The following is a 23957-nucleotide window of genomic DNA, read 5'->3' as shown; positions in this document are numbered from 1 at the left end:
GGCTGGTATCCTCACCAACCCTCTCCTCTTATTTTCTGGGATTTCAGAAATCTCCCTGAGTGCAGACATCAGCCGCACTGGCAAAATGAAGCCCACGGGAAGCGTGAAGGACAAGGTATGCACAGCTTGACCTTGGCCGGGCCCTGAATGGCCTCCGGACTCTGCTGGGCTCGCCTCACACGCCCCCTGGTGGTGATGGATGAACAGCAGTGTGCTTCATATATCCGTGTTAATAGGCCAAGAAACACAAGTTCAGAAAGAAAAAGAAAATTTAAATCTCCAATACCATTATTGCTTTGGTTTATATAGGCCCCATCGAGTCTGCAAAACTAGATTTTCATGATGGCACATTCAGAGAACGTGTCATCCCACAAACTGAAAACTAGATTCATGCACAGCAGAGAAAATTTGCAGGCAGGTCAGGACCCTGGCCCAAAAATCTAGGCTGTGGAGAATTCCCTGATGGCCCAGTAGTTAGGACTCCACGCTTCCACTGCAGGGGTCCTAGGTTCAATCCCCGGCTGGAGAATTAAGATCCCACACGTGGGACTTCCCAGTAATAATGAATCCACCCGCCAACTCAGGAGACATAAGAGATGCGGGTTCAATCCCTGGGTTAGGAAGATCCCCTGCAGGAGGGCATGGCATTCTTGCCATGGAGAATCCCACGGACAGAGGAGCCTGGCGGGCTGCAGTCCACGGGGTCACACAGAGTCGGACACGACTGAGCGAGGGAACAGCAACAACGTGCCTCGTAGCCAAAAAATATCCCCTGTGCTAGAGTTTAGCGACTGGCGGGCGAGGTTCACACGGGGTGGATAACAGAGAACAGAGGCGGTGGATGGCGGAGGGAAGGGGGCGGGTGGGGCAGGGAGTCTACGCTGCAGAAACGTAGTGTGCTGGGCTACACAGGTGATGAGTTGCCTTAAACCTCAGGGGAAACCCCAAAGCGGCCTGCACATTTTTATGCTGATCTGGACTTTAATTAACTAATTAATTTTTTTGGCCACGCTGCGCAGCTTGCAAGGTCTTTGTTCCCCTGCCCCAGGCAGGGAAAATGCCAAGACCTTTTCACTGGACGTCAGGGCGACCCCACACGCTGGTGTGCTCTTAAGGACGACAGGGCCCGTCAAACATTAAGGTCCCCTGTGGGACCGGTCAACAGTGAAGGGAAGAGTTGCAGCTCTGGGGGTGGAACCCGTCCTTCTGTCTTTCCCAAATTGCAGTCATCGCCCAGGGCAGAACGCTCTGCTACAAGCAGAAGAGTCGTCACTGTTTAGAGTCTTGATGGGAGGGGTGCTCCATTTGCTTTCGTCTTCACAGAGATAGCAACCAGCTGCGAAGGATAGTGCCCACACTTTGATGAAAGAGTTAAGAGTTGTCATAAGAGGAACTATTTAGATCTGAATCTTGACACAAACTTTTAGCTCAGCTTGGTTTGCCAACTCAACAGGTTTTAAAAGCTGTGGAAATCAATTTTACTGTCTTGGGCGCCTATCTTCATTTTTAAAATTTTTTTAAAGATTTTTTTTTTAATCTGGACCTTTTTAAAGTCTTTACTGAGTGTGTTACAGTATTGCTTCTGTTTCACGTTTTGACCTCTTTGGCCACGAGGCATGTGGGGTTTTAGCCCCTCCTTGAGGGATCAAGCCCACACCCCTGGCACCGGAAGGCAAAGTCTTAACCACTGAACCACCAGGGGAGTCCCTCGGGTTCCTTTTCTAAAATGGATGAACTGAATTTGCTTATGGCCTTGGAGGGAGGCAAAAATCCACTCTCGGGACAAAAATACTACCTGATGGGGGAGCAAGATGTGTAAACACGCAAGCCTGCAGGGTGCTGGGCAAGGTGGCGGGCTTCCCCAAGAGCGGGAGGGCAGACACGTGTTCCTAAGCATGCTCGTCTCTGCTGGGTCCACAGAGGGCCTGGACCTGGGGCCCCCGAGGGCAGGGCGCCATCCTGCTGGTGAACTGTGACAGAGACAACCCCAACTCTTCCGCCGTGGACTACAAGGATGAGCAGCTTGACAGCCACGGTAAAGACCCCCAAGATCTAGTGGAAACAGGGCTTTTGTCTGTTTGTAAAGGCTTTCGTCCTGAGCCTGGCAACAGCGCTCAGAAATCAGGCTTATTGGAAGCATGCTCTTGTTAGCACACGGGTTACGTAGGTGAAGGGATAGACAAGGGTCCTGAGAGGGCAAGTGACCCGCCCAAGCTCACACAGCAGCCAGGGGAGGGTTGGGGGCAATGTCAAGTGTCCCAGCGCCTCCTCCAGGGCCCAGGTTCCATCCCTAGCCTGTTGCCTAATCCAAACTTCTGCTCTCAGGTCAAGTCTGGGGCCCCAAATAATTTAAAATAAAAGCCTGACTAGAGCCCCAAACTCAGGTCAGAGCGGCCCTGAGCCCCGGCCAGACTGGGCACTGCTCCAACCAGTTCAGAATTATTAACTCAATTGATCCTTCAGAAGTATGTATGGTTCTCATCCCACTTTACAGATGGGAAAGCCGAGGCACAGGAAGTTAAGCAATTTGCTCCGGGTCACAGGGCATCCTGGCACCAGGGCAGGTCTAGGAGCCCTGCTGGCACACCTCCGAGTGGGGGCCAGGATGGGAGATGTTCGGCTCAGCTGCACTGGAGGAGGGCGCCCAGGGAGTGAGGTCATTTGGCCAGGGCAGCCGCGACTGCCTTCCTGCGGGACTTGCTGGAATGGCCTAGATGGATGCGGTTTGAAGTTGCATGCAGTCGGTGTGTCCTGATGCCAGGGAGCGCGTCTCCATGGCGCCTGGCACACACGTGCCTGTATGGACCCTCCCAGGGTGAGGCGCTGTAATACGGACTTTGGGCCTGTGACTGCACCCTTTCCGCGAGGGCTCTGTGCTTAGCCCTGTGTGCTGACAAGGAAGCAGAGGCGTGGAGCAAGGAAGCGACTCCCCAAGCTCACACAGACCCAGGGCTCACGCCCCGCCCACTCCAGCACCCTTAACCACGCGACTCTTATCCGGCTCTGCTTTCCCCACGTCTTTGTCAGCCACCACTCAGGCCGGTTCATCTCCCGCGGGCCCCGGGGAGAAACTTCTCCACTCATTCAGTCCACAATTACTGAGCATCTGCCTTGCGCTCGGCCTTGGTCTGGATGCTTCTCAGAGCTGGGAACAAAGCAACAAGCAAGACAGATGTGGTTTCTGCCTCACCAAGCTAACATCCTAAGCTCATCCTGGTGGGAGAGGTCATGTCCAAACCCTGATTCGCTTTAATTCTAAAGTGAAAACTGTCACTTAAAAACTGGAAAGAGCGTAAAGAAAATAAAGCCAGGTGACGAGATGAAGGGTGGTCTTGGGGGGAGGGTGGCCTCAGGGGCTGTCTCAGGCCTCGCCCTTCTCTTTGCAGACCTGGAGGACCTGTCCCTGGTGACCCTGAGCACCAGGACCCCCGGGGACTTTTTCAGCAAGCACCAGCTGGTGCTCCACGTGGCCAAAGCTGAGATGGACAAAGTCCGGGTGTTTCAAGACAACGGTGAGTCGTCTCCGGCTGTTACCTCAGTGTCGCCTTCCGCCCCCGCCAAAGGGACTCAGCCTCTCCACACCCTGCTCGGGGGGAAACTCCCGAGCACCTCCCCCGTGCCAGGGTCTAAGAATCGAGGAAGCAGCAGGGAGCGAGCTGGAGGGCCTCTCTGAACGGATGGGCACAGAAAGGGGGCAGACAAGACGCAGGCAACAGACGAGATCTGGTGCTGGGCGAATGCAGAGAAGGGCCCGCCCTCCCTCCCAAGCACTGCCGAAGCTGATCTTGTGTGTCCGGCTCCTCTCTCTCTTTCACACACATGCGCAAACTCTTGCAGGAGCTGTTTTGTTCTTGTTTCTTAAAGCAATTGGGTTTTTGTTTGTTTTCCTTTTTTTTTTGGCCACATCATGTGGCATGCTAAGGCCCTAGTTCCCCAACCAGGAACTGAACCTCCTCCCGCTGTGGTGGAAGTGCGGCGTCTTACCCAAGGGGCTGCCGAAGAAGTTCCCACAGGGGTTGTTGAATCCAAGCCGACTGCACATAATAACTGTGACATGTAACCATGTGTTCAACAATCTGCTGATCAGAAGCATCAGTAGCTTCTCAGTGGCTCAGGAGCCCCCACCACCCCGTGCTAGGTTGGCTCTAGGCACAGGGAACAGAGCAAAGAACTTAGCGAAGTCTCTGCCCTCGGCGGGATGGGGGTGATGATACGTGAAAAATCGTTGTCTGCAGCCTCAGACGGCGCTAAATGCTGCACAGAGGGATGCAGCAGGGGAGGGGGAGGGCGGTCGGGGAGACCACCCAGAAGGTCGCTGAGTACTGGGAGATGGAGGAACATCAGGCACTCTGGGGCAGGGGGGACTGCGGGTGCAAAGGCCCTGAGGTGGGATGTGCCCGCGGGATCGAGGATGCAGGGAGGCCAGTGTGCTGAGCACCAGACAAGGTTTACGAGGGTGAACAGGGTAGAGAAGAGAGGCCAGAGGGGAGGGGCCGGTCTCAGAGGCAGGGAATGACTGTGGCTTCTCGTCTGTACGGGGTGGGGGCCTATGAGGGCTGTGCCGAGGAGCAGCCCGACCTGACTTACTTCCATTCAGACCGCAGGGATTAGACTGACATTGTTTTGGCCACAAACCAACTCCTTGCCTCTGTGGAGGTATCACCTCCTCCAGGAAGCCCTCCCTGACCTTCCAGCACTTACTGCTGTCTGTGATTTTGACTGTCTTTTCCTCTCCCTGCTGCGGCCCTAGTGGTAAAGAACCCGCCTGCCGATGCAGGAGACATAAGAGACATGGGTTCGATCCCTGGATCGGGAAGATCCCCTGGAGGCGGGCACAGCAGCCCACTCCAGTATTCTTGCCTGGAAAATCTCATGGACTGAGAAGCCTGGTGGGCGAGGGTCCATAGGGTCACAAAGAGTCAGACACGACTGGAGTGACTTATCCAGTAGACCGTGGGCTCCCTGGGGCCAAGGACAAAGGCTGTCTCCCTGATCCTTCGGGGTCAGCTGCGAGCAGGTGAAAGGCAGGGAGTGGACGAGAGAAAGAGCGGACTATCACGTATGCTGGGCTTTCTGTAGCACTGGGGGGACGCAGGCACCCCCATCGCGCCGGTCCTGGGCCTCCATCCGGTGATGTCGCGGCTGAGGCTCAGCCCTCTCCCCCTGAGGAGGGGCTCGGGCTCCTCAGAAACAGGGACGCAGCGCTGACCCCCTGCTCACTCCCAGGGGGCCAGCAGCCCTCCCGGTACAGCGCGGTCCTGGGGCCAGAGCGCCCGTCTCACCTGCTGGAGCTCCCTGGCGGCCAGCACAGCACACACTTCTACGTGGAGGGCCTGGCCTTCCCCGACGCCAGCTTCCCGGGGCTCGTTTCCCTCCACCTCTCCCTGCTGGACGTGTCCAACCCGGTAGGCCTGGGGAGCAGGGGGCGGCTGGGCTTCCAGGCCCCGGCCCAGCTGGGGAGGGGCTCCCCGCATGCCTGGCTGCTCTCACAGCCCCTCTCTCGCCCTCCCCCCTCCCACAGGAGCTCCCCCAAAGCCTGCTTTTCCAGGACAGCGTGGTCTTCCGTGTGGCCCCCTGGATCATGACCCCCAACACCCAGCCCCCGAAGGAGGTGTACGTGTGCAGGTGAGGGGCCCTGGAGGGCTGAGGCAGGGCCCAGACACACACACACACCCCAGGGAGAACCTGGAGCAGGACCCCAGAGTGCTTCGTGCCCGGCGGTGTGGATGGGGGCAGGGGTGCTCCCGCTGCGGCCGGCTGAGGGCGGGGGCTTGGTTGGAGCCGTAAGCAGGCAGGGAACATCGTGGGCACTGTTTCCCTGTCACTGTCTGGCCCAAGGCATCCTGAGGGTGGCTTTAGCGCCTGGGGGACTTTGGACTTCACCAGACCCAGAAGATGAGAGCTCTGGTCCTCTGGGCAAGGCCTCGGGGCTCCCACGAGGGCGGCCCTGCACGCGGAACCCCGGACACTCATTTCAAACGCCCGTTCCTGACCAACCTCTGAGCTCGCGTTCCCCACCCTGGGGCAGGACACACGGCGGGGGGCCCCAGGCGTCCATCCCGCAGTCAGAGAGCCCCTGATAACCACCCAGGGCCTCGGGGGCCTTCCCCCTTCCCCCCGGCCTCTTCCTGTCGCTTGGGGGCAGGAGGGTTGCGAGTGTAACCTGGTGCTCAGGATGCAACCTGGAAGCCAGCAAGGCCTGGACCTGAATGCGTGTGGCATGACCTTGACTCTCACCTCCGCGCTCTGCCTTCTGCTCGCTGGAAGGTTGCCCGCTGGTCCCCCCCGGGTTGTCAGCAGAGTTCAGGGAGGCAGCGTGCTGAGAGCAGGCAGACAGGGCAAGCGGGGGTCTCCATCGGGCTCCAGGGGTCTCGAAGCACGCACCGCGGGGGTCCCGGCCTGTGTCCCGGCCTCAGTTCCTGCGCCTGCTCCACCCTGAGTCCAGCCGGCCTCCTCAGAGCCCAGCCAAGGCCGCTGGGTGCGGAATCAGGGGCACCGAGGACCTTTTCTTTCTTCCTGATCGTTCTAGGGTATTTGAAAACGAGGACTTCCTGACATCACTGACCGCGCTGGCCAAGAAAGCCAATTGCAAGCTGACCGTCTGTGCACAGGAGGAGAGCGTGGACGACCGGTGGATGCAGGTGTGTGCCCTCGGGGCAGGCGGGCTGGGCACTCGGGACGCACGCTCCGAGGGTCAAGGGACACGGGGCCCGGCTTCACGGGCTTGGCCCCGCACCCTGCTGGCCACCCTTCGTCTCCCCGGGCGAGGAGTTAAGAGCATCCTAGGGTCCCCGCAGACGGGGAAGGCTCAGGAAAGTGACCCTACTGACATTTAAACAGCCTGCTAGCTGTGTCACTGAGATAACCTCCTTCCTGCTTGAAAACTCTCAGACGACCTCAGGAAACTGAACAAATGCTGCGAAGCTCGGGGGCTGGGGCTCAAGCGGCCGGTCCAGCGGCCTGCCTCCAGGCCAGGCCACGGCCCTGCTCCAGCGTCTTCCGAGGCACCCGTCTCCCCCTCTCAGCTACCTCCCGATCCAGTGGCCCCACGTCTGCCACCCTCAATCAGCACTCCTTTCTAACCCCCAAATGTGGCCTCCTCTGGTGACTCAGACGGTAAAGAATCTGACTGCAATGCAGAAGACCCGGGTTGGATCCCTGGGTCAGGAGGATCCCTGGGTCAGGAAGATCCCCTGGAGAAGGAAATGACAGCCCACTCCAGTATTCTTGCCTGGAGAATCCCATGGACAGAGGAGCCTGATGGGCTACAGTCCACGGGGTCGACCTCAAAGAGTCAGACTCGACACACACACAACCCCCAAATAATGCCCTCTCTTCCTCTCCTATCATTCTACGTGTGTTAGATCAAACAGATGAAATGGCTGAAACGTCACCATTCTTTATCTCAGAGAACGGCAGTTTGAACCCCCAAGATGGTCCAGCTTAATAGTGTTTTATGGCCAACGTCACGCCTGCCGGCTGGAATACAAGCCAGGTGTGCCCCGATCCGACCTGCACCCTCCCAGCTCTGTCCCAGGGGCTCAGCTGGGGCCTTACTCGCCCTCTTTTGGGACAGGATTACCTCTGCCCTCAAGGCTCCAACTCAGATGCACTTTTTATTATTATTATTATCCATTTGTGGCTTCCCTGTGGCCCAGTTGGTAAAGAATCCACCTGCAATGTGCAAGATCTGGGTTCAATCCCTGGGTTGGAAAAATCCCTTGGAGAAGGGAAAGGCTACCCACTCCAGCGTTCTGGCCTGGAGAATCCCATGGACTGTATAGTCCACGGGGTCGCAGAGTCGGACATGACTGAGCAGCTCTCACTTCACTCTCATCGTTCATTTGTATTAGAGAATCAGTGCTTCACAGTGCTGTGCTAGTTTCTGCTCTGCAGCAAAGTGAGTCAGCTATACACATACATGTGCTGGGCTGCGCTTAGTCCCTCAGTCGTGTCTGACCCTTTCCGACCCCGTGGACTGTGGCCCGCCAGGCTCCTCTGTCCATGGGATTCTCCAGGCAAGGATACTGGAGTGGGTTGCCATCCCCTCCTCCAGGGGACCTTCCTGACCCAGGAATCAAACCCAGGTCTCCCACATTGCAAGCGGATTCTTTACCACTGGAGCCACCAGGGAAGCCCAAGAACACTGGAGTGGGTAGCCCATCCCTTCTCCAGGGGATCTTCCCGACCCAGAAATAGAACCGGGGTCTCCTGCAGGGCAGGCGGGTCCTTTACCAACTGAGCCACAGGGAAGGCCACACACACACGTCTATCCACGCTTCCTTAGATTCTCTCCCCATTTGGGTCATCATGGAGCGCGGGGTAGAGTCCCCTGCACCATCCTAGAACCTCTTTAAGAAGTCTCCCCTGCGCCATCCCGGCTGCGTTGGGAGTCCCCCTCTGTGTTCCCGCGGACACCTCCCCTCCCTCCCCTCCCCTCCTAGCTCTGGGTGCTGAACGCCCAGCTCTAGGGTTGCCCCTCAAGCTCAGGGCCCGTCCTTGGCACCCATCAGGAGCAAGAGTGAAGGGCACCCAGGTTGATTCCACTGCACGTGGATTCAAGTACAGGACAGTAAGCTCTGCTTTCCCAGAGCCTCTCTTCTGGGGTTGAATAACCCAGTGCATTTGCCCTTGACCCCACGGGGAGAGAGAGCAGATGGTTCTCCAGCCCCCGGCCCTACCCCGGGTGACGGGAGCAGGCGTGACAGCCTCCCTGCCCCTGTCCCTGCGCAGGATGAGATGGAGATTGGCTACACCCAAGCCCCGCACAGGACGCTGCCCGTGGTCTTCGACTCCCCGAGGAACAGAGGCCTGAAGGACTTCCCCATCAAGTGCATGCTGGTACGTGCTGCGCGGGCTGGGCGCAGGGTGAACGCCCGGCTCCCGCCTCCTTCCTGGCTCCCATCCCCGACCCCGCACTGAGCGGCCGCCCGTGCCTAGGGCCGCAGGAGCCCAGCGGCCATTGCACGGGTGGAGGGGCAGTTTTATTAAATTATCCATCTTATCTGTCGTTATCTTTGTTTTTAAGTTTGTATTTCTCTGTGTGTGTGCATGCTCAGCCGTGTCCAACTCTTTGCAACCCCCTTGACTGTAGCCCTCCAGGCTCCTCCGTCCATGGGATTCTCCAGGCCAGAAGACTGGAGTGGGTCGCCGTTTCCTCCTCCAGGGGATCTTCCTGACCCAGGGATTGAACCCAAGTCTCCTGCATTGGCAGGCGGGTTCTTTACTGCTGAGCCACCAGGGAAGCCCTTTTTAAAGTTACTATGTTATTTTAATTTTCTTTTTCAGCCGCATGGCTTGACTTGCAGGATCTTAGTTCCCTGACCAGGGATCAAGCCTGCACTCCGTGTGTTGCAAGCGCGGAGTCTCAGCCACTGAATCTTCAGAAAGGCTCTGGCTGGGATATTTTTGTTATGTGATGAGATCTGGGTTTGCCTTTCCCAAAGCCCTTTCTGGCTATGAGCTCAAGCCTCCCTCAAGAAACCCTGCTGAGCATTAGGTGGGGTGCGGGCATCCTTGTTCCGCTGCAGATGCTCTTGGGACCTCCCTGGTGTCCGGCGGTTAGGACTCTGCACCTCCACTGAACGGGGCCCAGGTTCAGTCCCCGGCCAGGGAACTAAGGTCCCTCATGCCTTGTGGTGTAGCCAAAAGAAAAAAAGATGCTCTTCTGCAAGGTGGGGGTAGGGCCCGGACCAGAAGCTTCCTCAGCATCCAGCTGGAGGCTCTGTCTTCTGGGTGGGAGTGTGACTTTCAGGGGCTCCCCTTGGGACACGCAGGGTGTTCAGGACCAGAGTGGGCATTTCCTCAGTGTGACTTTATCAGCCAAGGTCTCTACATGTGTTTACGGGGTCAGGTGAGGGTGACAAATTATTGAGTCATGCTTGACTAACTGGGTAGCTTCCTGCAAACTCAGCACAGAATAATAAAAATGATAACAACTATAATAATGGTTACATCTGGGGGCTCACGTCCTGGGGCAGTCACAGTGCTGAATGCCTACATGAGCTCATTTAATTTGTCTGACAACCTCTAATAGTAGGTGCTATTACTAGGCCCATTTTATAGATGAAGAAACTCAGGCTCAAAAGGTGAAGCGGCTTTCTCGAGGTCACACAAAAAGACAGCTAAGTTGGAACGCAAAGCAGGCCGTGAGCACCCTGCCCCTGCTTTGTCAGAGAGACCCCAGGCCTGTGCTCTGAGCCCTGACAGCCCCTGACCTCAGGCACCCAGAGAAGACGAAGGAAAGACCACGGGGTAAACGCTGTGCTGCGGTGAACGGCTTTCCAAGGAGCCTCTGTTCCCGAAGGGAAAGGGGGTGACCTGGCCCACGCAGGAGGCTTTGAAAGGAAACCTGAGTTTAACTCACTGGCTCTCCTGTGCTGCGTGCTGCCGACGCAGGGATTTAGTTGGGGTCATGACGTCTCTGCCATTTGGTTCAGTTCAGTCGCTCAGTCGTGTCTGACTCTTTACATCCCCAGGGACTGCACCACACCTGGCTTCCCTGTCCCTCACCAACTCCCAGAGTTTGCTCAAACTCACGTCCATCGAGTCGGTGATGCCATCCAACCATCTCATCCTCTGTCGTCCCCTTCTCTTCCTGCCTTCAATCTTTCCCAGCATCAGAGTCTTTTCAAATGAGTCAGTTCTTCACATCAGGTGGCCAAAGTATTGGAATTTCAGCTTCAGCATCAGTCCTTCCAATGAATACTCAGGACTGATTTCCTTTAGGATGTACTGGTTGGATCTCTATGCAGCCAAAGGGACTCTCAAGAGTCTTCTCCAACACCATAGTTCAAAAGCATCAATTCTTCAGCGCTCAGCTTTCTTTATAGTCCAACTCTCACATCCATACATGACCACAGGAAAAACCATAGCTTTGACTAGACAGAACTTTGTTGGCAAAGTAATGTCTCTGCTTTTTAATATGCTATCTAGGTTGGTCATAGCTTTTCTTCCAAGGAGCAAGTGTCTTTTAATTTCATGGCTGCAGTCACCATCTGCGGTGATTTTGAAGCCCCCAAAAATAAAGTCTGTCACTATTCCCACTGTTTCCCCATCTATTTACCATGAAGTGATGGGACCGGATGCCATGATCTTCGTTTTCTGAATGTTGAGCTTTAAGCCAACTTTTTCACTCTCTTTCACTTTCATCAAGAGGCTCTTTAGTTCTTCTTCACTTTCTGCCATAAGGATGGTGTCATCTGCATAACTGAGGTTATTGATATTTCTCCCAGCAATCTTGATTCCAGCTTGTGCTTCATCTAGCTGGGCATTTCACATGATGTGCTCTGCACAGAAGTTAAATAAGCAGGGTGACAATATACAGCCTTGATGTACTCCTTTTCCAATTTGGAGCCAGTCTGTTTTTCCATGTCTAGTTCTAACTGTTGCTTCTTTACCTGCATACAGATTTCTCAGAAGGCAGGTAAGGTGGCCTGATATTCCCATCTCTTTAAGAATTTTCCACAGTTTCTTATGATCCACACAGTCAAAGGCTTTAGCGTAGTCAATAAAGCAAAAGAAGATGTTTTTCTGGAAGTCTCTTGCTTTTTTGATGATCCAACAGATGTTGGCAAATTGATCTCTGGTTCCTCTGGCTTTTTTAAATCCAGCTTCAACATATGGAAGTTCACGGTTCATGTACTGTTGAAGCCTGGCTTGGAGAATTTTGAGCATTACTTTGCTAGTGTGTGAGATGAGTACAATTGTGCGGTAGTTTGAAAATGCTTTGACATTGCCTTTCTTTGGGATTGGAATGAAAACTGACCTTCCTATAGACAGCCTCAGGTGGAGGGAGGCTGTGGTGGCCCCTTAGCCCCCCACATCAGTCAGGGGTGTTAGTCACTGTGCTTAGTCACTCAGTCGTGTCCGACTCTTTGTGACCCCATGGACTGCAGCCCACCAGGCTCCTCTGTCCATGGGGATTCTCCAGGCAAGAATACTGGAGTGGGTTGCCATGCCCTCCTCCAGGGGATCTTCCCAACCCAGGGATCAAACCCAGGTCTCCTGCATTGCAGGTAGATTCTTTACCATCTGAGCCACCAGGTCTGGGGTATCTTGATTCAAATCACTCAGGAAAAGAATTGGGGATAGGGGATAGGGACTTCCCTGGGCTTTCCTGGTGGCTCAGATGGTAAAGAATCCATCTGCCATGCAGGAGATGCAGGTTCGATCCCTGGGAATGGCTACCGAGTCCAGTATTTTTGCCTGGAAAATTCCACAGACAGAGGAGTCTGGAGGGCTACAGTCCATGGGGTCGCAAAGAGTCAGACCGGACTGAGTGACTAACAGTTTTCACTTACTTTTTGAGGGACTTCCGTGGTGGCTCAGTGGTTAAGAAGCCTCCTTGCAATGCAGGCGATGCGGGCTCAACGTCTTGTTGGGGAACTAAGACTCCCCCTCGTCTAGTCAGGGAGTTAAGACCTGATGCAGCCAAATACGTAAATAAAAATAAATTTTATAACATGAATTGGGATAAGAATCAACCTCCTCACTAGGCTACAGCCGCATCTGCTTCTCCAGCCCTGGGCCACTTCCCTGCCCCTCTCCTGGCTCCAGCCCCACTGGCCTCCTTCCTGGTCTTCACATGTGCCCGGCTTGTGCTCACCCCGGGCCTTTGCACCTGCTGTTTCTGCTGCCTGCAGTGCTCGCCCCGTTCAGGGTCTGGCTGCTCCTCCACCTTCAGGTCTCGTGGACAAGGGAGCCCAGGCACTGCCCGCTGAGCTAACTGCGGCCACAGAGACCCCGAGCGGCATCTTTTCCATGCTGACTGTTGCTTGGTTGGTGTTTGCTGTGGGGGCTTCTCCGCTGTGTACAGCCTTCCTCCAGCTGTGGGGCAGGCTTCTCACTGCAGTGGCTCCTCTTGTTTCAAGGCATAGGCTCCGGGCGCTCGGGCTTCAGTAATTGCAGCTCCCAGGTCTCGGGCACAGGCTCGGTAGTTGGGGGCACGGGCTGCGTTGTCCTGTGGCAAGTGGGACCTTCCCGGACCAGGGATTGAACCCGTGTCTCTTGGATTGCAAGGTGGACTCTTAACCACAGGACCACCAGAGGAGCTCAAGGGAGCAGTTTCGATGGCCCAGCAGGGGAGGAGGTCAGGTTGGCAAGGGTTTTAGAGAGAGAAGAAGGATTTGGAAATAATGGGTTTTAGACCTGTGGAGTCACAGACCCCCTTCAGACTACTCATCTTCCCACAAAAAATGCACCCAAGCCCACTATTTGGCATCTAGTTTCAGGGCGTCTGTGGCCCCCGTAAAGCCCCAGGGTACAAATCATCAATCTGTAGGAAGTAGAGTTAGAGGTGGGCTTCCCTGGTGGCTCAGTTGGTAAAGAATCCATCTGCCATGCAGGAGATGCAGGTTTGATCCCTCGGAATGGCCTGCAATGCAGGAGACCCCAATTCGATTCCTGGGTCAGGAAGATCCCCTGGAGAAGGGATAGGCTACCCACTCCAGTATTCTTGCCTGGAGAGTCCCCATGGGCAGAGGAGCCTGGTGGGCTACAGTCCATGGGGTCACAAAGAGTCAGACATGACTGAGTGACTGAGCACGCACAGAAGCAGAGGGTTAGAGGTTCAGTGGGTGGACTGGACGATGTCCCCTCAAATGGGCCCTAACCCCCAGAAGCAGATGCCATCTTACATGGCAACGGGGGCTTTGTGAATGAGATTAAGTCAGGGATCTTGCGATGGGGACTCCCCTGGGTGATCTGGGAGGACTCTATGCCATCACAAGGCTCCTCATGAAAGGGGAGAAGCAGGGTCGGGATGGGAAAAGACTTCTGATGTCAGCAACAGAGACTGGAGTGATGGGCACTGAATATGGCAGAAGAGCCGCCAGCCAGCTGACCACTAGAAGCTGAAAAAGGAAAGGAAGCGGGTTCTCTCCCAGAGCCTGCAGAAGGAGCCAGCCTGCCACCCCTTGATTTCAGTCCCGTGAGGCTGACTTCAGACCTCTGAGCTCAGAGCCGTCGGCTCACAGCGGCAGCCGGAAACCAACGCGGGGTAGGAGGGGCGCCGCCCCTGTGGTCTTCTCACGAGGACGAGGGGCCGCAGCCCCGTGGGGAGGCCTGCTGCAGCCCCAGGTCAGGACGCGCCCGTGTGGACCAGGAGCATCTGCTATAGAGACAGCTCGAGTCGCAGTCTTCCTGACCGTAGTTTCTGCTCCGAGGACAGAGATGGTACCTAGCAGATTCATTTTCACACCCGAGTTAAGGTTTATGATGCGGCTTCCCCAGTGCTCAGCGGTAAAGAATCCACCTGCCAACGCAGGAGATGCAGGAGACATGGGTTTGATTCCTGGGTCAGGAAGATCCCCTGATGGAGGAAATGGAGACCCACTCCAGTATTCTTCCTTGGGAAATCCAGTGGACCGAGGAGGCTGACAGGCTATAAATCCACGGAGTCACAAAGAGTGGGACACAGCTGAGCGACTGAGCACGCACACAAGGTTTAGAGGTTTAGAAGCCGCGGGCGCCCCTCAGAGACTCACAAACCCCCTCTCTTGCCCGCGCTGACTCAGCCTTCCTTCAGAATCCCTCAGATAGTAACGGGACCTGCTCTGAACCAGTGGCCGAGGGGTTTCTTCTGAGACCAAGCTCATCTTTAAACCTGGACCCCACACTCTCTTCCCCAAGACCCTGGGTTCTCTAACTCTTGGCCCCTGCTCCTCTCACCCCAGGGTCCAGATTTTGGCTACGTGACTCGCGGGCCCCAGACGGGCAGTGTGACTGACCTCGACTCCTTTGGGAACCTGGAAGTGAGCCCCCCCGTGACGGTCAGGGGGAAGGCGTACCCGCTGGGCAGGATTCTCATTGGAGACAGCGGTTACCCCAGGTAAGGAGAGGTGGGGGGAGGGGGCGGCGGACTCAGGGGTGCAGGGGAGTGGGGCGCAGCAGAGGCCAGAGCAGAGGGCTTCCCTGCTGGCTCCTGGCCAAGAGGGCTCATAGGGGACATCCCTGGGGTCCCGTGGTTTAAGACTCCACGCTTCCAACATGGGGGGCGTGGGGTGGATCCCTGGCTGGGAAACGAAGACCCTACATGCTTCTCAGTGCAGAAAAAAAAAAAGAGGACTCAACAAACTTGAGGGACTGTGGGGAATCAAAGCATACAGCAAAGAACACCCAGTGAGGAGCCCAGCATGACCAAGCTCACCTCGGCCACCTGCATGCCGCGGGTCGGTGAATGTTTGCTGAGCATCTGCTTTGCGCAGGCCCTGTGCCAGGAGCCGGCAGGGAGTGCAGCCCTGGGCAGGACGGGCAAGCCCTGCCGCTGTCCTGGTGGGGACGATGTGCCACAGAAAAGCTAACAAATAATTTCCAGCAATAAAGAAAGCACAAAAGTGGGGCAGAAGAGGAGAGGGAAGCAGGGCAGGGAGACCGAGGAGGGCTTCTCTGGGGTGGGGCCCGAGGCCCAATGACAAGCAGGACGTGGCCGCGTGGAGATCTGGAGCAGAGAGCTCCTGGGCAGGGACTTCCCTGGTCGTCCAGCGACTGAGACTCCGAGCTCCCAACGCAGGGGGGCTCGGGTTCGACTCCTGCTCAGGGAACGAGATCCAGATCCCATATGCAGCAGCTAAGAGTCTGCGGGCTGCAACCAAAGCATCCACAAGCCACATCTAAGACCCAGTGCGGCCAAATAAATGAATAGTTTTTTTAAAAGATCATGGGCAAAGGCCCTGAGGCAGAAATGAACGTGGTGGGTTCAAGGTCAGAGAGGCTAAAACAGAAACCGAGCAAGAGTGAAGGGCCGGGTCACGAGGGTCCCTGGAGGTCACGGCAGGGGGAGCACGGAGGCCGGGTGACGAAGGCCCCTGGAGGTCAGGGCAGGGGGAGCACAGAGGCTGGGTGACGAAGGCCCCTGGAGGTCAGGGCAGGGGGAGCACAGAGGCTGGGTGACGAAGGCCCCTGGAGGTCAGGGCAGGGGGAGCACAGAGGCTGGGTGACGAAGGCCCCTGGAGGTCAGGGCAGGGGGAGCACAGAGGCTGGGTGACGAAGGCCCCTGGAGGTCAGGGCAGGGGGAGCACAGAGGCTGGGTGACGAAGGCCCCTGGAGGTCAGGGCAGGGGGAGCACGGAGGCCGGGTCACGAGGGTCCCTGGAGGTCAGGGCAGGGGGAGCACGGAGGCCGGGACAGTGAAGGGGTGTGCCCGAGGACGCACAGCTGACAAGGGGGCATGGACTCGGTGGGGCCAGCTCCACACCCCCCGCGACGCTGCTCACGACACCAGCATCCAGGCAGAGTCAACAGGCAGCACTTGCAGAGGCTAAGGACTGGTCCTACGTCCTTCACTGACTCCATGCCTCGGTTGTCCCCAGTAAAACTGGGGTGACATTTTCTAAACTTCTCAGGTGGTAGGAGATATGATAATAACAAAAGGCATCCCAGGGTCTGAATCCCTTCCCTGAAGAATCCTGACCGCTTCACCAAGTCCCAGGCCCTCAGAGACTTCCTTGGTAACTCCCACCCTTGTGGACGCCCCCACTAAGGGAAAGCATTAGTCACTCGGTCACTTGTGTCCAACTCTTTGTGAGTACATGGACTGTAACCCACCAGGCTTCTCTGTCCATGGGATTCTCCAGGCAAGAATACTGGAGTGGATCGCCATTTCCTTCTCCAGGGGATCTTCCCAACCCAGGGATTGAACCTGGTCTCCTGAACTGCAGGCAGATCCTTCACCAGCTGAGCCACCCGGGAAGCCCATCTCCCATTGCTGCTGTTGCTGTTCAGTTGCTCGGTCACGTCCAACTCTTTGTGACCCCATGAACCGCAGCACACCGGACTTCCCTGTCCTTCACCATCTCCTGGATCTTGCTCAAACTCATGTCCACTGAGTCGATGATACCATCCAACCATCTCATCCTCTGTCGTCCCCTTCTCCTCCCGCCCTCATCTTGCCCAGCATCAGGGTCTTTTTCCAATGAGTCGGCTCTTGGCATCAGATGGCCAAAGTACCGGAGCTTCAGCTTCAGAGTCAGTCCTTCCAATGAATACTCAGGGTTGATTTCCTCTAGGATTGACTGGGTTGACCTTGCTGTCCAAGGGACTCTCAAGAGTCTTCTCCAGCACCACAGCCCAGAAGCATACCTGTCTCCCCATAACACCCTGTGTTGGCAGCCAGGAGAGCCAGGAGATGCACCGGGCCCTGCAGGACTTCCTGGGTGCCCAGCAGGTGCAGGCCCCGCTGAGACTCTACTCTGACTGGCTGTCTGTGGGCCATGTGGACGAGTTCCTGAGCTTCATTCCGGTGCAAAAGAAGGTGTGGTCTGGGGGGGCTGCCTGAAGGAAGCCACAGGCCTCCTTCCCAGGTTCCCAGACTCAGCTCTGCCTCTGCCGGGGAGGGTGGGGGACACTGACCTTATCTTCCCAAATCTTTCTCCCTCACCCAGAAGGGGGCATGGAAGAAGCAGCCAGCCTAGGTCCAAGCCCCCACTCCCCACACCCTTGGCAGAGCCTTCCTCCCGGGAGCCCCAGGGACCAAACTAACCTCTGACCGCAGGCTTTCTGCCCCCAGGGCTTCCGGCTTCTCCTGGCCAGCCCCAGGGCCTGCTACCAACTGTTCCAGGAGCAGCTGAAGGAGGGCCACGGGGAGGCCCTGCTGTTTCCAGGGGTCAAGAGTAAGTCGGCCGCGCCTGGTCCTTCCCCGGGAAGCTTCCTCTGCCTGCACGTGGTCTCCCATCCCCAGATGGAATCACTCAGGCCGCTGGCATCTTCCGCCCAGCCACCGGGCACCCGGCGCTGTGCCGGGCACTGGGGGTGCCTCGTGAACAGGGAGGGGGAGGTCCCTGCCCTCGGGACTCACAGTCCGGGGAGAGTGAGTTCAGGAGGCAGCAACACAGGGGCTTTGAGGGGTGTCTGGGAGGAGCCCCAGGAAGGCTTCCTGGAGGAGGCAAAGATCAGGCCTGAGTATGAGAGGTGAGCAGGAGTTGGCCAGATAAACGGGGCAGTGGCATGGGGACTAAAGATAGTCCAGATAATCCAGGCAGAAGGAACAGCCAAGGCTCAGAGGCACGAGAAAGCAAGAGGACCTGAAAAAAAGTTTAATCCAGATGGAGCAGAGAATGAAATATTTTTTTCAATGATGTGCACAGACTGAGGCTGGAGTCAGAGGTTGAAGTCACTACAGCTGAGGGTTTTCACGTAGTGTCTGTACAAGTCCTGGAGTGTCAGGCAATGGTCAGGCCTGTGTTGCCCCTCAGGAAACAGGATCCCTCTGGAGACGAGAGAATTTACGGGACTGAAAGTAATGCTCTTAAGAACTTACCCCGTGTAAACTACTTTATTAAAGTCATTTACCTCCCAGATACTCATAACAAACCTGTGTGTTCTGAATCATCACTGCCCCCATTTTATAGATGGGAAAACTGAGTCCCTACTGGACCTTCTGGGAAGAGCAAAGTGGATCTCTGAATTCACCTGCTTCTTTTTCTCCATGACAGAAAAAAAACAGCAGAAAATAAAGGACATTCTGTCAGACAAGAAACTGAGAGAACACAATTCATACGTGGAGGTACTAGCCTGGCCATTCAGGGCACGTCACAGCCCCGGCCACCTGACACTCGCCCCCACCCCCACGCCCGGCTCTCTTCCCCGAGGTTAGAAGCCCAGGACAGAGCCTTCCGGGTGATCAGTGCCGGGATCTGGGTCAGTGTGTGTGTGTGTGTGTGTGTGTGTGTGTGTGAGAGAGAGAGAGAGAGAGAGAGAGAGAAGAGTTGGCAAAGTCAGAGAAAGACAGGGCAGACTCAGAAACAGGCGCGGAGGCGTGCAAGAGGCCAAGCGCTGGAGTGGCGGGAAAGGCAGGACACTGAAGCAGAGCCCGGGCAGGGGCTGAGCAAAGGCGAGCAGGAGTGGGGCCAGGAGGTACCCCGCTGCCTTCCTGGCCCTGTCTCAGGTCCTCCGGTTAAACCGACCGGCCTGCACCCCCACCCCCGAACCCCGAGTCCCCGCCCTGCCCCGCCCACCGCCGCCCCACCTCCGCCCCTCCTCCCGCCCCCCAGAAATGCATCGACTGGAACCGGGCGGTGCTGAAGAGGGAGCTGGGCCTGACCGAGCGGGACATCGTGGACATCCCGCAGCTCTTCAGGCTCATCAAAGACTCTCGAGGGACCCCCAAGGCCGAAGCCTTTTTCCCAAACATGGTGAGGAGGCAGACCCCTGAGCCCGCCCAGCTTTGCCCGCAGTCTTAAGCCCAAGAGGCCACTTGGCTGTGGATCCAGCAGGCTTGGCTGTCTCCTCACCCCTTGGGGTTTGCGTGGCCCTCTCCAGCTTACAGCGCCTTTAAGAGGCAACCACCTAGGGGTGAATGACTGTCGTCACCCCGCTTTACAGATGATGCGCAGGGGAGTCAGGTCTCTGGCAAGAGCTGGGGTTCAGAGCTTGGGGTGTGGCTGCACTGCCCGCTGTGGGCTCCCTTGTGTCAGACCGGGTGGTCTGCAAACTGGGTTCTCCGGGACCCTGGGGTTCCAAGACAGGGCCTCCCTCGCATGGTTTAGACTCATCTCCGTTTTACGCTTTGAGATATTGCAGAAAATTTTGCTTAGAAAAAAGATTCCTTGGCTCAAACAAGACAGGAGGGAGCACCATCCTGTTAACCCCCACTGCTAAATAGTTCCTTGGCCCCAAGCATTTCATTTCTTTCTGCAGTCTAGCCCAGGGGGAAAGAAAGCGGGTGCCTGAGGCTGGGGCTGCAGCGTCTCAGAATCGGCCACCCTGAGGGCTGACTCGGTTCCTCCTCCCTGTGAGGCCTCACAGGGTGCCGTGATGGGAGCTGGGGCTAGGGCCTGGGTGTGGAGCAGGCGGAGCAGTTGAGAGTGCCAGGCAGCCGGCACGAGTCTGAGAGCCGAGATGTCCCTTCAGTGACTCAGCCCTGGAGACTGACCCTGAGCTCACTGCGCGGTGCCCAGGCTGCAGCCTCATCCAGCTGTCACACCTGGAAATGTGTTTGGTTGGCTCTTTCTGCTGATGAGGCGCAGAGGCCAAGTGACTTGCCCGAGGCCGCACAGCTGTAGAATGGTCCTGGGATTCGAATCCACAGGCCGCCTCCCAGGGTAATACCTTATTAAACCACTGTGGAGGAAACACGGTCGTTTACATAACGCATTGTGTATGGAAAGTGCTATAAAGTGTGTAGTCACTTATTCACCGGATCGTAGTATCAACAGATCTGCATTAAGTGCCTCCTGTGTGCCAGGCACTGAGCTGGGGGCTGTGGGAACCCAGAGGATGACCAGTTGCCAGAGTCTGGAGAGTCACAGGCTGCTTCACAGAGGCAGTGGCATTGGAGCCGGGCCTTGAGGAATCGAGTTTGCCGGAGGGTGGCATCGAGGAGAGGGGGAAAGGGTTGAGAACGTGGACCCCAGAGTCCGAAGGCTTGGGTATAGGACCTAGCCTCACTCCCTGGCCTTCAGTAGCTCACATCGCCTTTCCGGGCCTCCGTTTGCTGGTCTGTGAAGTGGGCTGTTATAGGGGACACTCAGGTGGTGCCGCAAGCCACACTCGGCTGCCCCTGACCTGGACGCCCGCTTTGCAGGTGAACATGCTGGTGCTGGGCCAGCACCTGGGCATCCCCAAGCCCTTCGGGCCCGTCATCAACGGCCGCTGCTGCCTGGAGGAGAAGGTGCGGTCCCTGCTGGAGCCGCTGGGCCTCCACTGCACCTTCCTCGACGACTACTACGCCTACCACGTCCGGCAAGGGAACGTGCACTGCGGCACCAACGTGCGCCGGCAGCCCTTCTCCTTCAAGTGGTGGCACATGGAGCCCTGAGCCGCCGCCTCGGGAGGCTCCTGGCCTGGATTCGGTGGCACATGGAGCCCTGAGCCGGCCGCCTCGGGAGGCTCCTGGCCTGGACTTGGTGCCACATGGAGCCCTGAGCCGGCCGCCTCGGGAGGCTCCTGGCCTGGATTCGGTGGCACATGGAGCCCTGAGCCGGCCGCCTCGGGAGGCGCCTGGCCTGGCTCCGGCTTAGTTACGTGAATAATTTCGGTGCTTTGTCTCTGTTACAGCAATTTACTTCTCATGTTTAGCTGTTCTATACTCACGAAGGGCTTTAAAGCAATGTTCTTCTATTTTCAACAATAAGCTTGATTTTTACAAGACTATGTTAGAAGGTTGATCCCAGGGTGATGGTCTGACCTCCTGTGACCCACCAAAGCATTAGAGATGGGAGCAGCATCTTTCCAGCAGCTGTGATTTCCCAGTTCTAAGGATGGTCAATTCTTACTCAACCGGCCCATCAACTGATACCTCCTCTCTCCTAGAGGAGATACTTGTTTCTGCCAGATTTAATTACCGAAAAAACACCCCAACACACATCTGGACCAAATATTCGATAACATCATTTATCAAAATAAATTTATTAAAGGTATTCAAAGACCACTTCAAGGTTTAGCTGCCATGAGGACCGTTTTTGGCGCTCTCGATGGACACAGTCACTCATTCCAGGACTCACACCAACCGACAGTTCAAACACAGACCGTCTCAGCTTTAGAGGGACGTGAGACAACAGTACTGCAGATCTGTAGTCGTGAAGCGAAGTCGCTCAGTCGTGTCCGACTCTTTGCGACCCCGTGGACTGTAGCCCACCAGGCTCCTCTGTCCGTGGGATTTCCTGGGCAAGAATACTGGAGTGGGTTGCCATTTCCTTCTCCAGGGGGTCTTCCTGACCCAGGAATTGAACCTGTGTCTCCTGAGTTGTCAGGTGGATTCTTTACCACTGAGTCACCTGAGAAGCCGGAGCAGCCCTTCTGTTAGTCGCTCAGTTGTGTCTGACTCTTTGTGACCCCATGGACTCTAGCCCGCCAGGCTCCTCTGTCCATGGGATTCTCTAGGCAAGAAGGCAAGAATACTGGAGTGGGTTGTTGTTGTTCATTCGTTCAGTCGTGTCTGACTCTTTGCGACCCCACGGACTGCACCACACCAGATTTCCCTGTCCTTCACCATCTCCTGGAGCTTACTCAAACTCATGTCCCTCGAGTCGGTGATGCCACCCAACCATCTCATCCTCTGTTGTCCCCTTCTCCTCCTGTCTTCAGTCTTTCCCAGCATCAGCATGTTTTCCAATGAGTCCGCTCTTCGAATCAAGTGGCCAGAGTATTGGAGCTTCAGCTTTAGCATCAGTCCTTCCAATGAATAGTCAAGGTTGATTTCCTGTAGGATTAACTGGTTTGATCTCCTTGCAGTCCAAGGGACTCTCAAGAGTCTTTTCCAGTACCATAGTTGGAAAACATCAATTCTTCAGAGCTCAGCCTTCTTTTGGAGAAGGCAATGGCACCCCACTCCAGTACTCTTGCCTGGGAAATCCCATGGACAGAGGAGCCTGGTAGGCTGCAGTCCATGGGGTCGCTAAGAGTCAGACACAACTGAGCATCTTCACTTTCACTTTTCACTTTCACGCATTGGAGAAGGCAATGGCAACCCACTCCAGTGTTCTCACCTTGAGAATCTCAGGGATGGGGGAGCCTGGTGGGCTGCTGTCTATGGGGTCGCACAGAGTCGGACACAACTGACGTGACTTAGCAGCAGCAGCAGCCTTCTTTATGGTCTAACTCTCACATCAAATTACTGGAAAAACCACAGCTTTGACTAGACAGTCACGACTGAGCACAGCACAGCAACTTTCAAACATCTGAATTGAGATTGGTGACTGTTTTGTGTCTGGTTCCTGGAAACAGATTCTGAGATGAAGGCTTCCTCGCAGGAGGTTTTTGGGGGGCTGTGGGGGTGCTCTTAGGAACCACACCTGGGAGGGTATGAGGGCGGGGCAGCAGGAGATAATGAGCTGGGAAGCAGCGGCCACCGAAGGTTTGGGAAACCCCCCCGGGACGCTCTGGGGCTGGGTCCTCAGAGTTGTCCTGAATTGAGACAAGCAGCCTGCCCGTTGTCTCCCCACGGTGGGTGTAGCTGCCCCCAAGGCGGGGTGATGATGACCTCAGGAACTGGCAGCAGACGATTTTAGGAGGGGACTTGCTTCGAGCAGCCAGAAGCCGTCGCCTGCAGCAGGTGGGGAGTTAGTGCCTCCGCCCCAAATACTACGGTGTCCGCCAGGGACACTGGGACTTGACCACCTCAGAGTGATGCGGAAATGTCACTGCGGGGCTGAGGCAGGACTTCCTACATGGGATGAGCATGCGTGGAAGTGTAGAGATCCATGCAGAGCTGTTTTAAGGTCACAAACACCTCGCTTCATTGGGAGACCTGGGGAAGCCCACTGGGTTATTTCGACCCGTCATGGGGAGGGGAGTGGGGGTCATTTAGTCATTTGAGGCCACAAGAGTGTATTGAGCACCTACTGTGTCCAGGCCCCTCCCTTTTGTGGGTGCTGGGGAGTCAGTGGCGAATAAGCATCCCCTAGAGGGGGAGTAGGACCTGCGCTAGACACAGACAAGCCCCTCTTGCGCCTGAGATGTCTCTGTGCACCAGGCCGAGGGCCCCCCCACAACCATACTCGGAGCCCCACACAAGGCAGGGCTGCCCCCGGGTGGGAGGGACCGAGCTCCCGAGCTGTTCTGCTCCAGAGCCCTGAGCCCTGAGCCCAGCCCTCTCGAGCCCTCCCTAGTCAGGCCGCCCCACCCACCAGCCAGCCTCTGGCTGACGTGTATGAGCAGATGGCTGGGTGTGAGTGAGTCACTTGGGGTGTGAGCTTACACATGGCCGGTGCCTCCTATCTGAGGGGCTAAAATTTTAGAGTTTTCCTGGCCACCCTCTGCCTGCAAGAGCCCCCAGAACAAAGCCACCCCTGACAGTTACACTGCAAACTTGAAACCTCCAGCAAAGGTTTTTCTTTTAATCTCAAATTCACCAAGCCTGGCTCACTGAGTGACCTTCACACGGTACCCAATTTATGTCCCCCCAGGCTGTTATATGTGGCTTAATCATCACAGCATCACGTGCCAGGGCAAAAGATTGAAAACAAATGTCTGTTAATGATGAGACTTACTCGGAATACTACACAGCCCTGAAAAAGGATC

General features: G+C 56.3%; 1 protein-coding gene across 1 annotated transcript in view; it reads left to right on the top strand.

Annotated features, from left to right (window-relative positions):
• Positions 1-21281, top strand: part of PADI4 (peptidyl arginine deiminase 4) — a 28168-nt gene extending 6887 nt beyond the window's left edge. The window contains exons 4-16 of the mRNA XM_027522252.1: positions 48-115; positions 1921-2035; positions 3387-3512; positions 5227-5405; positions 5522-5625; positions 6530-6641; positions 8734-8841; positions 14676-14830; positions 17109-17250; positions 17506-17608; positions 18431-18501; positions 18989-19129; positions 20521-21281. Of these exons, the coding sequence (XP_027378053.1) occupies positions 48-115; positions 1921-2035; positions 3387-3512; positions 5227-5405; positions 5522-5625; positions 6530-6641; positions 8734-8841; positions 14676-14830; positions 17109-17250; positions 17506-17608; positions 18431-18501; positions 18989-19129; positions 20521-20754 (1658 nt within the window). The 3' untranslated portion in view covers positions 20755-21281. The remainder of the gene's footprint in view (positions 1-47; positions 116-1920; positions 2036-3386; positions 3513-5226; positions 5406-5521; positions 5626-6529; positions 6642-8733; positions 8842-14675; positions 14831-17108; positions 17251-17505; positions 17609-18430; positions 18502-18988; positions 19130-20520) is intronic.
• The last annotated feature ends 2676 nt before the right edge of the window (positions 21282-23957 follow it).

The sequence above is a fragment of the Bos indicus x Bos taurus genome, chromosome 2 (assembly GCF_003369695.1).
Source record: "Bos indicus x Bos taurus breed Angus x Brahman F1 hybrid chromosome 2, Bos_hybrid_MaternalHap_v2.0, whole genome shotgun sequence".
In the NCBI taxonomy this organism is placed as follows: domain Eukaryota; kingdom Metazoa; phylum Chordata; class Mammalia; order Artiodactyla; family Bovidae; genus Bos; species Bos indicus x Bos taurus.
The sequence above is the reverse complement of the archived record's forward strand: the minus strand, read 5'-3'. Positions and strand labels throughout refer to the sequence as shown.